The 17,873-nt window shown below is 42.5% G+C and overlaps 2 protein-coding genes across 4 annotated transcripts; both read left to right on the top strand.

Moving 5' to 3' along the window:
* The first annotated feature begins 484 nt into the window (after positions 1-484).
* LOC123500063 (putative mediator of RNA polymerase II transcription subunit 12) lies at positions 485-17,385 on the top strand. Of its 3 annotated transcripts, XM_045248696.1 has the most exons (11): positions 485-776; positions 3,287-3,553; positions 5,471-5,617; positions 5,776-5,866; positions 6,042-6,132; positions 6,317-6,486; positions 6,631-6,751; positions 6,899-7,026; positions 7,270-7,427; positions 9,063-9,155; positions 9,521-17,385. In XM_045248696.1, the coding sequence occupies exons 2-11, from the start codon at positions 3,329-3,331 to the stop codon at positions 10,844-10,846; spliced, it is 2,550 nt and encodes an 849-aa protein (XP_045104631.1). In that variant the 5' UTR covers positions 485-776; positions 3,287-3,328; the 3' UTR covers positions 10,847-17,385. The 3 variants fall into 3 exon arrangements, with proteins under 3 accessions (XP_045104631.1, XP_045104632.1, XP_045104633.1); XM_045248697.1 differs by lacking the exon at positions 3,287-3,553; XM_045248698.1 differs by lacking the exons at positions 485-776; positions 3,287-3,553 and adding an exon at positions 787-1,037.
* LOC123499913 (basic proline-rich protein-like) lies at positions 14,807-16,563 on the top strand. Its single transcript, XM_045248445.1, has 2 exons — positions 14,807-14,903; positions 16,088-16,563. Exons 1-2 carry the CDS (start codon positions 14,807-14,809, stop codon positions 16,561-16,563), a joined length of 573 nt encoding a protein of 190 aa, XP_045104380.1.
* Positions 17,386-17,873: the final 488 nt, after the last annotated feature.

Raw genomic sequence — 17,873 nt, 5'->3', positions numbered from 1 at the left:
AAAGAACACAGGAAGGAGATTGGAGGGCAAGATGAGGTATACACTAATGACATAGCATCAGATATCTTATTTAAATGTAAAACAAACACCCTAAAATTAAATGATAGGAAAAGATTTTCAAATGAAAGCACAGTCTGTTGGCTGTGTAGTGGTGACAACGAAAATTTAGCCCACTTCCTTCTCTGGTGCCCTGCCTATGCCACAGAAAGACAGAAAAATAAAACATTACAACAGCCATACCAGGAAAATACTGAAAAAATAATAGGGGATCTGCTTTTTAATAATACAGACATACAAGAAACAAAAACAACTCTGCAAAAATTTTGGAATGTAAGACTAAAGAAGATCAAGGAAATAGAAGACGATAACAGAAACCAATAAGTGAAAGAAGAAAAGACCCCAACAGCCAGAAAAATACATCAGGGAGAGCCGATACAAAGGCATTTCTCCCGACCTATAACTCAACTCAACTCGTAGGTGGAAAAGGATGGCATTTATAGCTGCGTAGGCGGACATGATCTCGATGGTAGAAAAAGTGAAATATGGTGTTAAAAAAAAAATCTGTAAAAAGAAAAAAAAAAGTACGACAACTTATGACGTGGGGGCGTGGGTGGGTGAGAAAAATACAGACAGCATTAGCCGTAGCTGTCAATGAGAGTGACAACAACAAGCGGCGGTGTCTGGCGGCGCTCACTACCCAAGGGACAAGGCTGCCACAATAACTCATTGAGGCTCTCCTGTCCCCGGCACGCCCTCCCCTTCACTGTTTGTTGCTGGTGAGTGTTGCCTGACAGACGCGGTGGCTGACCTGCAACAAGTAATGCATAGAGAAGAGTGGTGGCAGAGACCGTAAGGCGTGAGAGTCTTGCCTCACACGCCACATCACAACATTGCTCCTCATTGGCGTAAATGTCATCGTGGCAAAGAAGTGTTGAGGGTTGAGTCGTGGCACTGGAACACAGGTCCTGCTCTGAGGGGTGGGAGAGAAGCCGTGCAGTGTGCAGGCTGGAAGAGGGAAGCAGTGAGCCTTGGCTGGGGTGGGTACAGGCAACACGCGCCGCTTGGGGTCCTCAGTATGGCAGTTCTTCACGTACAATGTAGCTACTGCTTTTTTGCTAACCTGCCTCATTTACCATAATTCAGCCAACACAACTTGAAACCAATGACCTCATACTGACTTGCATATATATATATATATATATATATATATATATATATATATATATATATATATATATATATATATATATATATCAATAGAAATCAATCTTTTCTGCTGGCCTTTTTGTAATGGTGAGTGTTATGTGAAAGGTAAATTTATACAGTTACACCAACAGCTCATTTCTGAATGAAAATTTTTTTTCTGGTAAATTTTGACCTAAACTAAACTAAACTAACCTAGCTAATGTAACCTAGTTGAGGTGATATGCACCACTAACAGTCTTCTTCAGAACAAAATTAACTTTATCCAACACATTAAATGTGATCTAACCAAAGCAAACTAGCCTAACCTGACTAGCAACACTAAGAAATTAATATAAAGTCATTCATTACCTTATTTCTCTTTATAAAATCTGGCGACACAACGGATATAATTGAGGCTACATCCTACCTGTTCAGACATCTTCCATAGACTGATTAGCTAGATATATTGTGTATTATTTGTATTGGTCAGTGGCTGCATGCTCAAACAAAAGAACCAATCAGTGTCATTCGTTTTACAATATGTGACAATATGCATGCACGAACAAATACAACTAACATCACATGGGTGGGTGTTGCTCGCTCTCCCCCAAAAAACGGTAAATTAAAAAATATGTTTATCAACGTTGTAAACAACTTGCAATAGGAATGTTAATGTTAAATTACTCAAATGAAAAAGCTCTGTAAGATGAAAAGGTTAACAAAAGCCATGTTGCTGTTGGTGTGAGAGTATAATAATACCAAAAGTGTTCCTAGTGATTGCCATTGCAGTTCTAATGGTTTTAACTATCAGACTGTTTCAGTTGAAGAAGAATATAATCATGTTTGAGGGTAAGAGAGATGATTCTGCATGTACCTCCACTGGCTCTGAGGACCTTGAAAGCCATGACTGGCACTGTGATATTAGACTTTTTTGTCGTCACCATAAGTTTTTTGTAGATCTGTGGTGTGGCAGGACTTTTGCAGGACCACAAGCCTGGGTCACACACATCCAGAGGCCAGCTGAACATTTGAAAACTTGACAAACATTTGTAATGCCAGAAAACAGAATGTGAAGTCATTAAATATGATGAAAACAATGGAAGGTTTCAGCAAGTGTTTATTTCATACTACAATGTAATACTTTTATAAACATGATGAGGGACAAAAGTGTATTTATGATAGTAGTCATGTAGAAAAAGTTTGTGTTTGTTTGTGGTAGAATATTTCAATGTTACTATTGTTTTTAGTTGATCACCAGAGAACCTTAAGTACCAGTAGTTAGCTAAGGTTCATTTTTACTGTTCATACGTGCATGGTTGTAGTATTGTTCATGTTGTGATGTGATACTTATAAGACTTGGTTTAGAATATTCAATGCACCATCACTGAATGCCTCGAACAGATGAACATGCTGTAGTCACTCTACCCTTCATAAACTGTATTGTCACTGTGGTACTGTCCTACATCAGTCATAGTTCTTTGGAATGTTTCCTCTCCTATTTTATTTATAATTCATAAAATCTATGCTAATGAAGTGATCAGGCTGATAACATGAATCATTTCAGCATATCCCTTATTTCATATTATTAGTAGTTTAGTGATCATTCATGATTTGGATGCTTTTATATTATCTTCACATATGTATCTAAGCATGGACCTGAATGGCAAGTCCCACTTGTTGGTGAGACCTGTCCACTAAGCTGACTAAAATGTTAAAGAATTTGACAGTTAATTCAGTGTTTCCTGTGACATGTGATGAGATGAATCTGTCAGCCATCAGGAAGTGTTCTGCCTCATACCAAAAATACTGCATTACTTATATACTTTGTAAGAGAGAAGGTAGATGTTAGCATGGCTGTACTATTTTTAGACTATTCACTTGTATGTGTATTTATTTATTATATATGTTGTATGGTACCTTTTTTTTATAATTAGTTGTACCTAGAGGGAGATGGTGAAGAATTGTGTTGACATGCTGTGGGCTTTTGATGGAGTGTGATGTGTGTTGCCTGCAGTATTGAGGTGGAGTCCTGCACCTCTTGTAGACCTTGACTGCATTCATACCAGGGTTGACAGGATCTTAATAGCTTGATAATTTTCAGACTTTGGAAAGATATACAATTATTGACTTGCACATGTAAACGATGTCAGTTCAACCCCCGACTCATGAAGAAATCCAAATTGATGGTGATGAAGTAGAAGAGGAAGAAGAGGACGAGGAAGAGGAAGATGAAGCAGAAGATGAGGATTATGAAGACATTGAGGAGGTGACTCATGGTAGGAGCCCTGGCAGGGGACTCACCCTCAAGACATTGGTGAAGGAGGGAGTTTTACAACCTGGCGAGGGACATATGACCATCAATTACCTGGTAAGACTACCATACAGAGACTCATCCTCTTGTCCTTGTGACTTTGACAAAGGCTCCTCCATGTACTACTACTGTGCTGGACTCCCCTTAGCACACAATTCTGGTGCTTACAGTGATGAGCACACACACCCACCAGATAAAGCCCACAGCATTAGGTGAACTTGTGTCTTAGGCCACTTGTCAGAGGTGTTGACCATTGCTGTTGTACACACCACATGTCTTCCACATATTGTGTTGTGCTGGTTGAGTTTGATTTATTTTTGGTTCTGATTGATTGCTGTTGTACACACCACATATTTTCGGCCATTGTGTTGTGCTGGCTGAGTTTGATTTATTTTTGGTTCTGATTGATTTCTTAAATTTATTAGGAATAATTTAATTTCACAAATGGAAATAATTCAGCACAAAATATGTAGGCAGTTCAGGTCAAAGGGAAGGAGGTGAAGAAATAGGCATTTATAGCAGTAATTTTCCCATGTTTTGGAGTTATTTGTTTATTTTTATTAAAGTTGGTAGTACTTGTGCATGGGCTGGCTACCACTGTACAAAAATTGGTCTCTCTATATGTGTGTCCTTATTCCAAGCTTCAGAGGACAATACTGAAATACACAATGAAAGACACCGAAAGATAAAGTTAGTACATTCCTTTAAATGAATATCACCATGAATTTTGCTGTTTTAAACCATTTTGTTGATGTGAAATAGGCAGAGTTGATTGGCAGTAGTTAGTGTGACTTCCAATCTGTGATGTGGTCAGCAAAAATCTTCTAGGATTAAAATCATGATAGACAATAAGGCCATGATGACAATCGGTGATGTGTTGATGTTTGTAGCGGAGTGCTTTAGTTGTGCTCTGCTGCTGTTGATCATCACAAGTAAGGCTTCAGAAGTGGTAGGCTCATCTTGAATTTCATGGCTTGAGAGTCACTGCCAAAATTGTTTCCATTACAACTAATGATTTTACCACCAATGCTTGTATATGTCACCTGGACATTTGTCTTCCAATCACACCTGATCAACAACAACAACATCAACAGAGCAACTTCAGGCTTATGAGTGTCTTGATAATTGATTTTATTCTTAGTTCATTGGTACTATTTACATTAGTTTTATTATTCAATTTTTGCATTAGGTGTATTTATATTTATTTTATATTTATGATTTAGTATTACATCTTCCTTCATTAGTTGTGTTGAGGAACAAGTATCTGGGCATCTGGAATGGATTATTGCTGATGTGTGTGTTTCAGTGCATGCTGGAACAAACAAATGCCTTTACAGATGGAGATCAAGAACTGTTCAAGCTTGCCTCACTTTATCATAATTTATTTACATTGATATTTTTTCAGGTCACAGCTGTGGTCAGTTCTGCCAGCAAGTCCTAAAGTTTGAATTTTATATATTGGGCTCTGAGTGACACCTCTACCATGACTAGCACAGATATGCCTATATTGTAACCTTTCCAAACACATCATAATATTTATGAAACAACATTTCCTAACATTTGATCACGAAGCTAACATAGTTTGTATACAATCTGTCCAACTCCCTGAATCTAGTAACTAGCCAGCAGCTGTGTGGTGTGATGGGTAGCATGCCAAGAGGAATTAGCTGACAATCCTAGGATGGGCAGAGACAGTTTAATCTTATTTCTCCCCACACATTGTATGTTCCCATTGTAGGTCTGCATAACATCTCTGAAATGGTTATTGCTTACTAATGATTTGTGTGTGTTGTAGAAGTCTATGAAAATTAACAAACATCCTCCGTGATTCTGAAATTGTGGTAAATAATGATGTATTTAACTTTTCGTATGTTTTTCTAAGTGGCTGTACATGTAGGTTCAAGGATTTGGATTTCCTTCAGGTCAGTTACATTAAGAAGGAATGAGAATAATAATTGTGGCATGCATCTGCAGGGGAACAAGTTTAAGGGTGATCTGCTGCCTGATGGGAGAATCAGATCACAGGAGACAAACAAGATCTTTGGCACACCAAGTGCATGGGCCATTTACTGTAAGAAGATTGTCAACCCAGACAAAAAGTCAGGCTGTGGCTGGGCATCAGTAAGTACCTCGTATTGGTGATGTGTTGGTTGAATTTTCTTGGTGATAAGACTTTGTATTACACTACAGAGTTAAAGGTAGCTGGATGCCAGGTGATGCCATGTAAAAAAGAATCTTTGCCTTACTGTGTCTGCTCCTGACTCACTCAATCCTCACAGGTGCGCTACAAAGGCAAGAAGTTGGACTCGTACAAGAACAACTGGTACCGCCAGAAAAGAATTGAATTTGAGAGAGAGGGAGAGGCTTTGGGTGAGTGATGTTAATGGTTATGGTTATGATGGAAATGGGGCATGGTGAACTGGTGCTATATTTATAAACACCTTGTGTCGTGTTTTGTGCTCTAATATTATGATGAGAGCCTTAAATAAAATTACAGTATCAAATCATGTAAGTTTGCATCAGTTTGAACAAGTCACCCTTACAGATGAGGAGGAGATGACTGACAGTGACAGCGATGGTCCGCACGAGCAAGAGATTGTGGAATTTGAGATGATTGGCAACAGACACCCAAATCAGTAAGTTTTGAAGAGTGCTGACAAATGATGGGATCTTGACACCTTTCAGACTTACTTGGACTAGAAATCTTTTGACTAAGTTTTAAAAGAGCAACACCAGAACAGATACATATATGTGGTTTAATTGAATTACACAGAGGCAGGAGAGTAGTTTGGCGTTGGTGTACATTAGCATACCTTTCAGTGACATGAACACAATGGTGGAGCTGACTTCCTTCCAAGCTCTGGGTCGCATGCAGCCTTTCAATGTCACCATGTCCTCATCAGCCATGGCCATGATGGACATTCATGCCCACCTGTCCACCTCAGAGGTTGTGGGATACTTGGCTGGCCAGTGGGACGTCACCAATCATAGTAAAGATGAGATGTTTTTATATGGACTAAATATCTCTTTATTAAATAGTATAAGTTTTATGGCATTATGGGTCATGCCTTAATAAAGTAGCCAAGCAGTGGGTACATTGTCTGTATACATTGCATGTTTTATTCCACCACCAGACCTGATAGTGTCTCACGCCCTGCCGGTGCGCTGCCGCCTGGGGGACGCAGACAAGGGACGTGCAGTGGAACAAGCAATCTTCTGTGAAATGGAAAAGCTCAGTCTCTCCCTTGTGGGATGGTGAGAATCTTGATGCTTATGTACATTGTGAGAATTTCCCTCAGGTGATATGTTATGATCAAGATATCTCATTTGAGTGTGAAGCTCATCCACTGTGCAGGAGTACAGTGGCAGAGTAGGGCTCATCTGTATTCTTGTCCATTTCAGGTACCACACCCACCCTTTCTCTCCTCCCCTTCCCTCCCTGAGAGACATTGACACCCAGCTGGAGTATGAACTGAAAATGAAAGGCTCTAATGATGCAAGTTATACACCATGCATTGGAATCATTGTGTGTAAGTCATCTTTTGCTTTTATCTCATATTGCATTGATTTAATTTTCCCACTTGCTTGTGGGCTCCCATAAACATTGGTGTCAGTGGCCTGATAGTTGTGTGGCTCATTTTGCTCAAGAGTCTTTGTGCTGAATTTTTGTTATGCTTCCTGAGTCTGGATTCCCAGCCACATGTAGTGAGAAAGATAAATGTTTGACAGTAGTAATGAAGGTGGTAATGATATGAATGACGTCTTGGCTGTAGCTCCCTATGTGAAGGGCGGTGGCCAAGGCTCAACGGCAAGTGGTTTCTGGGTCATGCCTCCTCCTGAACACAAGCCCCAGGAGTATGGCCGGCCAATGAGCATCCAGTTCACCATCATTCAAGACGCCTTCATCCCCAAGGAAACACTCTACCACCTAGTGAGTCCAGTCAGGCTTGACTTTTTGTATTGGTACATTCTAAAGCATTTTTTTGGAATTCCCAGGATAGGATGGCCTGTTTCCAGACTTTAACATTTTGCGCTGTTCTCTCTCTCTCTCTCTCTCTCTCTCTCTCTCTCTCTCTCTCTCTCTCTCTCTCTCTCTCTAAATATATATATATACAGTAAAGTCCTGGGTTACGTCGGTCTCGAGTTATGTCAAACTCGTAGTTACGTCAGTCCACTATAAGGCAATTTAAGATTAAAAAAATTGAAAATTTATAAATCATAAAGTGTGGGATTTATTGTTATTGTTGGTGGTTGCCCGCCACACCGCCCGCCTCACGCTTCAATACAATAACACCCTGCCTCACTTCCACCACACCATCGCCCCTGGCAAGAGTGTTATCCTACTTCTGCGTTTACTGACTCAAGTTCTTAGTATCTTGCTCAATGGCACCAAAGAGAAAACTTCTTAGTGACAGCAGTGATGCTAAGAAAAGGAAAACCATTATGCTGCAAAAAAAAGAGGACATAATTAAAAGACATGAGAAAGGAGGCAGCAGCTGTGTGTGAGGGAGGGAAGAAGAAAATGGGAAGCCTGTTACCATGACAACAGGGAGGTTGACGACCTTGAGGGCTCGCACACCCATCACAACAATGACAACTCCGGAGCCTTCGCCTGGACCACACGACACTCGCAGCTGACTTGCACCGTCTGTGCCTGTCTGCTGATCCCTATTACCCTTTCCTATTGCATTTCCTGCCCCGCTGCCCACACTTCAACTCCCACCTCACTGCACTACGCTCCCAGCTGTCCGCCCTGTGGGCGTCACAACATTCGACCTGCCCACCCTCCTGGCGGCCTCAGGCGTCCACCCCTCTCGGCAACCTACAGTCCTTCGCGTTCGTGGCCCTAATCAACAACAAAAACAAGCTTGTGTTTCATATTCCTACATAGTTGTAAATAATATAACAATATAACCTTTAACTTACCTGAATGACCATAAACAATGATTGAAAACTCGATAATATGCTTTGAAATGTACGGAAACTCGAGTTACGTACAAAATCGACTTACGTCATGTTTCAGGAACATAACTCTGACGTAAACCGAGACCTTACTGTAGATATATATATGTATATATATATATATATATATATATATATATATATATATATATATATATATATATATATATATATATATATATATATATATATTAGCTAAATTATTCTCTATTTTATATAGGACATATAAATATATAATAATGTACAGTAATTTGGCAGTTAATAAATGTTCAAATCTCTCTCTCTCTCTCTCTCTCTCTCTCTCTCTCTCTCTCTCTCTCTCTCTCTCTCTCTCTCTCTCTCTCTCTCTCATTCTTCCTTGTGTCTCTTTCTTGCCCCTGTCCTCCAAGTTACCAAGCCTCAGGAACCTCTCCTAGGATACTTAAGTCAATGGGGATACTGAAGACTTCATATTAAGTGTGAGCAAAGGACAAAAATTTTCTATATGTTCTATTAGTAACTCAAAAATTCTTCAAGTAATATTTGTAAATCATGACTTTCTTGTGTGAGTAACAGGAAAAACCTTTCGTGAAGTCTTTTATATTTGTTTTTATTTGATCCACAGCGAGATACTGTTAGGTACTATAAGGATTCACCAGACTCAGTTGTCTTCTCCGATATCTTCCAAGACCGTTTCTCTTACTGGGACAAACTCAAGGTAAGCTGGATAGAGCATGTACAGAGAGGGTTATGTGCCCTGAAGAGAGAAAGAAATATAGAATTTAGGTAAAGATTGGTTTAAGGTTTCATCCTAGATTGCATTGATAGAACCTGGTGAATTAAGAAAAATGTGAAATGCTGTTCTTTGTTCAAGTGAATATTCTAAGGTAAAGCTTTGCTGGGTTGATGTTGAATACTTTACAGACTTGCTGTAGCTTATTGATACTGGCATGAGGTGAAGTTATTTAAGAGTTTGCTCATTTGGGATTGTGGCTTACCTTGGAAAATAAACTTATTTCTGTAACAGATAGTACTTGTAGTCAGAATGTGTAATAAGAATACAAATGCCATGTATATTTGCAGACTGCCATTCGTTTGTGTGTGCCAAAGGACCACTATGCACCTCTGGTTGACTACTTAGCCAAACTCCTGGAACTGAAAAATTACACTCCCGAGCCTGTGTTGCCGTCAGTGAAGATGAAGCCATCAGTGCCTGGAGCCAAACACCCACACCAGGACACACCAGAAATCCTCACCCCACCACTGATGTCCACTCCTCTCTCCACTCCTACCTCTCTGCCCCTCAGAAGCAAATTCTCTGATTTGGGACTGAGACACCATGGGAATGAAGACTCAGCCCGCAGACCTTCACCTCCCGTCATTGACGTGTCACCTGATGAACCCAAACCAGTGCCTGGCATGAGCAGCCCAGCACCATCCCAGGGCATGGAGACACCAACAGGCAAGGGGGAGAAGACTGGTCCTTCACACTTAGAGCTGCAAAGACATGACCTTTTCAAGAGTAAAGAAATGCAGCAACAGGAGGTGAAACCTCAGCCACCAGACTACCACCATACCAGCAGAGGTTCTCCACCACAGTACAAGCATATATATCCAGAACACAAACAGGATGTCACACCACATCAACAAGGTTTCCCTCAGGAACACCAGCACCACCACAAACACCACCAACACCAACAAAGTCCCTTCCACCATCAACATCAACAGAAACAGCATCAGCAAAGTCAGCACTCACACCAACACACCCAACAACAGGGACAGCCCTTGCAGCAGCAGCAGCAGCAGCAGCAGCAGCAGCAGCAGCAGCAGCAACAACAACAACAGCAACAACAGCAACAACAACAACAACAACATCATCATCAACAACAACAACAACAACAACAACAACAACAACAACAACAACAACAACAGCAACTTCAGCATCAGCAGCCACAACAGCAGCATCCACAACAGCAAGCACAGCAGCAGTATGGTGATCCCCCACAGTACCTGCAAACACCGGCTTTCCATCAGCACTACCAGCAGCAGCAGCAGCAGCAGCAGCAGCAGCAGCAGCAGGTGGAAGGTAACCAGAGTGATCAGAAGCGGGAAGTGGATGAAGAGGTGCAGGAGGATTACCGAGAGCCTCCACCCAGCTACCACCAGCACCACTTTAAGATACCAACTGGCTACCATCATGAGGAGCACCAGACCGCCCCGCCTCCCTATCCCAGCGAGGACATTGCCCGGCCCAGGGAAAGCGGACCCCACCTCTACCAGGACCAGGTGGATCCTTGGACCCATGGGGGACTGCATCGGCAGAATGACCCCTCCTCAGCGCCAGCTCCACAAGGTAACTCAAGGGAGGTGGAAGAGATACAGCCAATGGATGTAGACTCACAATCATAGCATTCACTGACAAGATATCTTGATTGCATATTTGTGTATCTGAAATGCAGTCATACCTTCAAAGGGGAGCAGAGAGTGCTAGGTAGAACTGGTACTTACATAGTAAGGTGAGTCCGCCATTATTGCCAGGAACCCATTTGTCCTGTTGCTTCTATGAAGCAGACAGATTGAATGGTGTGTACCAGTACTCACTAGAATCCAGTGATGTGCAGAACATTTAGAGTGTATCCTATCATTGTGTGACAAGCTCATGTGCTGGTGATGGGTTGGAGTAGAAACAACTTGGGTCTGCTCATGGTGTTTTATTGATAATTACATGCTTACTGGTAACGTGGAGGCTTGGTAGTTGAGCGGCCGTGGTGAGGCTTTGGTAGCGGGCTGGCCATGATGAGGAATTAGAGGTCTAAACCACTGGAGTCAGGCGGTGCAGAAGTAGGACTGGCTGTGCAAGGACCACAGCAATGGGTTACGGCACTGCAGCAAGACAGGGCCAGCCAGAACAAAGACAAACAAGATGCCAAGCAAGTGTGAGCCCTCTTCCTAAGCTGTGTTAGGAGAGACTTCTCCGCACGGAGGGTCTGCGGAACACCCACCCCCCCAGCACACAGAGTAACAATACTGCGCGTAAGAAAGTAGTCTGTCTATCATAGGTGTTGCGCTCATGTGTTGACGCTGGATCATTTCAATACGAGACGCTTGAAGATTATGTCGTACAGACTCATGAATAATCTGAAAAGATTTTAGTTGGTTTTTTGCATAATCCTCTAAAGAGTAAACTGGTACACGATGCTGAAGCAATAGATCATAAGGCAAACGTTTCTCAAAGCCATAAATGATATAATGAGGTGTTTTACCTGTAGAAGCATTAATTAATACATTAATAGAGGCAGCAACATGTGGAAGCCAATCCTGCCAGGAATCGTTAAGTTGACTTACTACGTGACGAAGGACGTCTAGAATTTTTTTGTTTGCACGTTCCACTATACCATTAGAGGCTGGATGCTGTACAGAGACAAAAGTCTGTGTTATGTGATATTGTTTACAAATGTTTTGCAAAATTTCATTTTTAAATTCTGTCCCATTGTCACTGAGCAAAACAGTCGGCGTAGTATATGGACATAAAAGATATGTCACTAAAGCATAAGCAACAGCATTAGAAGACTTGTTCTGCAAAGGAGCTAACACAATGTCCTGGTACCGCTGGCACCATCAATATGTTCTGGTGTGGTTGAAGAGAAACACCGGGGAAACTTCCCTGTGTTTATTGTAGGTTACAAAATGTACTGGAGGCTTGGTAGCTTGGTAGCGAGTAGCCGTGAGGGAGGCTTGAGAAGTAGCCGGCGGCCAGAGAGACTTGTAGTCAGAGCAGCTAGATGAAGCTTGTAGCGAGCGTTATGATGTAGAATTACAGTCTACACACTGGAGTGTGACTGTAGACAGTAGACTGTAGAGGTAGACTGGCGGTGCAGGACAGGAGGACCAGTCAAAGAAGGAAGGCAAGCAGATTGCCAAACGGAGTGGGAGCCTGTTCCTTAAGCTGCGTTAGGAACCAAACTGAGCGTGGCGTCCCTTTGGGTAGCGGAACAATACACAGCCCTAGTACACCATACGGTAGAACATTACATTACTCCGCGTTAACAAAGTAGTCTGTCTATGATAACAACAAGGCGGCTGAAGTAATCTACACAGACAAGGACGTAAGAAGAACCTTGTCGACTGCATGGTAGCTGTAATAAGTCAATAGCAACAGTCTCAAAAGGACCTGCTGGTGTAGGATACTCAAGAATGGGCGCTGTACTAGTGTTACCTTTATGCTGTGCGCAAGAAACACACTGATATACATGAGTAGTGATGTCAAGATGCATTTTAGGCCAATAATATTTAAGGTGAGCCATAGCAAGAGTTTTGTCTCTACCTGGATGACCTGTTTGCTGCGCGTCATGAACAAAATGCAAAACTGTAAGGACAAGAGATTCGGGAATGACAATTTGTTGTACTTCATGGACGTAAACTTGTACAGTACGCGTGAGAATGTCATTATGAATATCAAACTCTTTTAATGAAATAGGTAATTTGGGCAAATTTGTTTCATCACCAGATTCTAGTGTGTAAATGACTTTACTCGAAATGGGATCATTACGTTGAGCTGATGTTAAGTCCTGGTGAGAAAAATTATGAACATGTGTAACTGTGGCAATAGCAACGTTACGTGAGAGAGCATCTGCAACTAGATTAGCACGTCCAGGTAGATACTTAATCTCTGCTTGAAACTGCTCAACTGTTAAGAACCATCTGGCAAGTCGACCTGTAAGGTTCTTTCCTGAGAAAAGTTGAGTGACAGCAGAATGATCAGTATAGATAGTGACTGGATAGTTGTAAATAATATCACGAAAATGCTTGAGAGCCCACACTACAGCGAATGCTTCCATGTGAGTTACAGAATAATGAGACTCTGCTGTTTTGAGAACACGACTAGCAAAAGCAATAACATGTGGGTGTTGACCCGTAACTTATTGCATCATGACAGCTCCTAACCCAAATGATGATGCATCGGTACAAATTGTGAAAGGTAAGGAGTAGTCAGGAAATGCTAAAACAGGAGACTGTGTTAGACAAGTTTTAAGTTGATCAGAGCTTTGCTATTGTTATGAAGTCCACTGAAAAGGTACATTTTTCTTTTTAAGCTTGTTCAAAGGATGAGCAATAGATGCAAAATTCCTGATGAATGCACGGTAGTAACTGGCAAGACCTAAAAATAAACTAACTTGTGCTGTAGTATTAGGTACTGGGAAGTTTTGAGTGGCTTTAATTTTATCTGAGGTATAAATTCCTTGGTAATCCACAACATGTCCCAAAAATTCAATGCGTGATCTAAAAAAAATGACATTTAGGCAAATTAAGCTTAAGGCCAGCTCTTGTGAATTTTTGAAAAACTTGAGTTAACTTCTGCAAATGAGTGTCAGTATCTTTAGAGACAGGAATAAGATCATCCATGTACACAAATAAACCATTACCAATGAGGCCATGGAACATAGAATTGACCAGTCTCTGGCAAGTCAGAGGAGAATTATGTAAACCCATTGGACAGCGTAGCCATTCATAGTGGCCTGTAAGAATAGAGAAAGCTGTAACAGGACGACTTTCTTCTGATAAGGGAATCTGCCAAAATGCTGATTTAATATCAAGGGTTGAGAATACTGTATTCCCACTGCCAATGTTCTGTAAAAGCTCAGAAAGGACTGGTAAGGGATAATGATCTGGTTCTGTCACTGTGTTAACTTTTCTAAAGTCAATGACAACACGATAAGAGTTGTCTTTTTTCTTTACAAGCAGTAAGGGTGAGTTCCAAGGAGAATAAAACTCCTGTATAATGCCTTCTTGTAGCATGTTTTGGACTAGCTCATCAGCAATCTGTCGCTGAGAATGAGGTAACCGATATGACTGCACGTACACTGGATGTGTGTCAGGTTTTAAATCAGTGTGGTGCTTAATTCTATTGGTAACACCAAGAGGCTCACCAGGAAGAGCAAAAGCTTCCCTGTGGGTCACAAGTAAGTCAATAAGACTACACTTCATATCAGGAAAGTTCATGACTTGTACATGAGGCTCAAGCTGAGAGGCAATTTCTTCAGGAGAACTTTGAGTAGAAGGCTGTGAAGACACAGCTGCTACACATGTCATGGGATCCTGCAATGAAGCTGAATCAATAACTGTAAATAAACCCAAGTGAAGTCCATCTCTAAGGGTGATAGAGGAGCCAGTAAGGTTTGTGACTAGGCAGAAGTAACATTACCCTTGTGTATAGATGACAAGGTTCCTTCTACTGCAAGACGCTTCACTTTTGAAGTGTCAGGGAGCGATAACACAAAGGAGTCAACAGGGGCATCCTTGACACGCACTGATATAATGCAAGCACTTGTAGGGCCTACGTACTGGTCACCAATAACAACAACTGCACTCATGCTAGGTGCAGACACAGAACACTTCGAGTCTACTACATTAGCAGCTGGAACAGTTAGGTGCATTGTCGAGGAAGACTCTTTGACCCTTGGCAGAGGTGATTGTTCAAAGTGTGCACGTTTGGAGGTGACTGTTAAAATAGATTTGGGATTGGATGTAGCATAGAAAAGTTCATCCTTATAAGAAAGTGCATGATGTTTAGGATGAAGAGAAATATAATTTTCTGCAAGTGCATCAAACCCTAAAAGAGCATCACGCTGCAAGAAAAAAATTTGAAACTATGTGAAAATTTGCAAAAAAAAGTAGTCATGAGGGTGAAAAGAAACGGGTAAGAGAACACTTCCTAGAATGTGTAAAGGAGAACCTTCAACACCTTTGAAGATGCATTGACATGGTTGAAAAGAAAGCTGATATAACTGAAACAATTTAAGATATGCACTTTCAGTGATTAGGCTAAAATCAGCACCTGTGTCCATACAGACAGAGAATGGTGTACTGTAGGTATAGCATTGAAAATTCTGACAGTGAGAAACAGTAGCTATTAACCCTTAAAAGGTGGGGGGTGAAATCGGTGGTGTGCTTACATAGCGGGTAAATTTCTCACACTAAAATCAGTTGAGGATAAAGTTATGTTAACAACATATTTGTAGTGCTTGAAATTCTGAATTCAATGATGTGCTTGTCACCACAAAAGGAAGCTTCCTAACAATATTATGAAGGTTTGAACCTTTACGCTACCTCCGAGGCAAGTGTCGCACCGGGAAGAAACCCCCCTTGCACATCCAGTCTTCGAATAGCCCGCTCTGCTACGCTCCAGGAAAAAACCGCGGGCGCGTCTTTTGAGTAGTCTCTACTACTTTTTCCTCATTTCATTTCATTTTTATGTCTCCCCGTGCGTAGATTTTCTTGGAAAGAGAGAGAGAGAGAGAGAGAGAGAGAGAGATTTTACGTCTCCCTGTGCGTAGAATTTCTTGGAGAGAGAGAGAGAGAGAGAGAGAGAGAGAGAGAGAGAGTTCATTTTTATGTCTCCCCTTGTGTAGAATTTCTTAGAGAGAGAGAGAGAGAGAGAGTCCTACTCTGTTTATCAGTTTCTTACGAGGGAGTGTGGGAGGATTGAGTGATCCTCATGTTTCCCAAAACTATTTTCCTGTTGATTTTGGTAAAAGAAAGTATGTATCATTGAGAAAAAGTTATGAAGTAAAAAAACAAGTCAAGTAATATATACATTTATTTACAACCTGTTATTTACAAAGCCAGGGGTCAGTGTCCCACCCCGGGCAGCAAAGCCAGGGGTCAGCGTCCCACCCCGGGCAGCAAAGCCAGGGGTCAGCGTCCCACCCCGGCAGCAAAGCCAAGGGTCAGTGTCCCACCCCGGCAGCAAAGCCAAGGGTCAGCGTCCCACCCCGGGCAGCAAAGCCAGGGGTCAGCGTCCCACCCCGGGCAGCAAAGCCAAGGGTCAGTGTCCCACCCCGGGCAGCAAAGCCAAGGGTCAGCGTCCCACCCCAGGCAGCAAAGCCAGGGGTCAGCGTCCCACCCCGGGCAGCAAAGCCAAGGGTCAGCGTCCCACCCCGGGCAGCAAAGCCAAGGGTCAGCGTCCCACCCCGGGCAGCAAAGCCAAGGGTCAGCGTCCCACCCCGGGCAGCAAAGCCAGGGGTCTGCATCCCACCCCGGGCAGCAAAGCCAGGGGTCAGCATCCCACCCCGGGCAGCAAAGCCAAGGGTCAGCGTCCCACCCCGGGCAGCAAAGCCAGGGGTTAGCGTCCCACCCCGCAGCAAAGCCAAGGGTCAGAGTCCCACCCCGGGCAGCAAAGCCAGGGGTCAGCGTCCCACCGCGGGCAGCAAAGGCAGGGGTGATACTACCTACAGCTCAGGGGAGGTAGGGCGCCAGTAGGTCGTTATGAAGTCTGTGTCCGTTTGTGTAGCTGTCGATGTCACTTGTGAGGCAGTGACAACTGGGGTGGTGGTGAGAATGGTGGTGACTGGTGCACAAGTGTCCATGCCACAGGCATATTTACAACGAATACACCTCAGGCATGTTTGTGTGCCTGCCTCACGAGCCGTGTTGGCTTTGATGGCCAACGGTGTCGCCCCTTGACGACCGCTGGCCAACACAAGCCATGCCATTTCTCCATCCACATCCTAGAAAGAAACAAATAGAAAATAATATAATGTACTATCATGAGCGAACACAAAAAAATCTGACCTGATATACGTGGTCAGTGCACAAACACACACACACACACACACACACACACACACACACACACACACACACACAGAGACACAGAGAGAGAGAGAGAGAGAGAGAGAGAGAGAGAGAGAGAGAGAGGGAGGGTGTAGACTTGATAAGTGTGAGGTCTCGAGATCTCTCTCACAGGAGAGAGAGAGAGAGGGGGGGGAGGGGCAAGGGGGACTTGATAAGCATGTGGTCCCTACATACAGAGAGAGAGAGAGAGAGAGCTGGGGCAACTTGATAAACTGATAGGTCAGTGTCAGATCACACACACACACACACACACACACACACACACACACACACACACACACACACACACACACACACACACCAACTACAGGGATCAGGAAATAACTACAAAGAATGAATGCGACAAAATAATTACAAAAAAATACCTTTGATGTTAGACTGAAGAGTTGTAACCCTGTATACGCATGTAAGACCCTGAATGGCAGGAAGGCACAGATAATGGAAGCGGGCTTGAAGTAAAAAAACATCATCTGCATGGCCTGGTCCTGTGAAAGGAGAATAAAGAAAAAAAACAATATGTAGTGAGGGGTAAACACACACACACACACACACACACACACACACACACACACACACACACACACTATATGATAGCTAATAGGATTTTACTTCATATTATCAATGTTTACCACAATTTCAAACCTAAAATGAAAACATATTTACCTTGCTCTCCAAGCTAAAATGATGCTAGGGTGTGATAGGCCTTGAAGCATGGATCTATGCAGAGCCCAACATTACAGGTTTCACACATAGTTGTGACCTTCCTGCGTCTCTTGGGCCTCAGTGATGTGTTTTTGCAGAC

The sequence above is a fragment of the Portunus trituberculatus genome, chromosome 50, assembly GCF_017591435.1.
Source record: "Portunus trituberculatus isolate SZX2019 chromosome 50, ASM1759143v1, whole genome shotgun sequence".
Lineage (NCBI taxonomy): Eukaryota > Metazoa > Arthropoda > Malacostraca > Decapoda > Portunidae > Portunus > Portunus trituberculatus.
Note: the sequence above shows the minus strand (reverse complement) of the source record. Positions and strands in the feature narration are given on the sequence as shown.

Coding starts and splice junctions, on each gene's coding strand:
- LOC123500063 (XM_045248696.1), top strand. CDS start 3,329: ATGTCAGTTCAACCCCCGACTCATGAAGAAATCCAAATTGATGGTGAT. Junction 6,752..6,898: donor AGTCTCTCCCTTGTGGGATG/GTGAGAATCTTG, acceptor TGTCCATTTCAG/GTACCACACCCACCCTTTCT. Junction 9,156..9,520: donor CTTACTGGGACAAACTCAAG/GTAAGCTGGATA, acceptor GTATATTTGCAG/ACTGCCATTCGTTTGTGTGT.
- LOC123499913 (XM_045248445.1), top strand. CDS start 14,807: ATGCTAGGTGCAGACACAGAACACTTCGAGTCTACTACATTAGCAGCT. Junction 14,904..16,087: donor CTCTTTGACCCTTGGCAGAG/GTGATTGTTCAA, acceptor CACCCCGGGCAG/CAAAGCCAGGGGTCAGCGTC.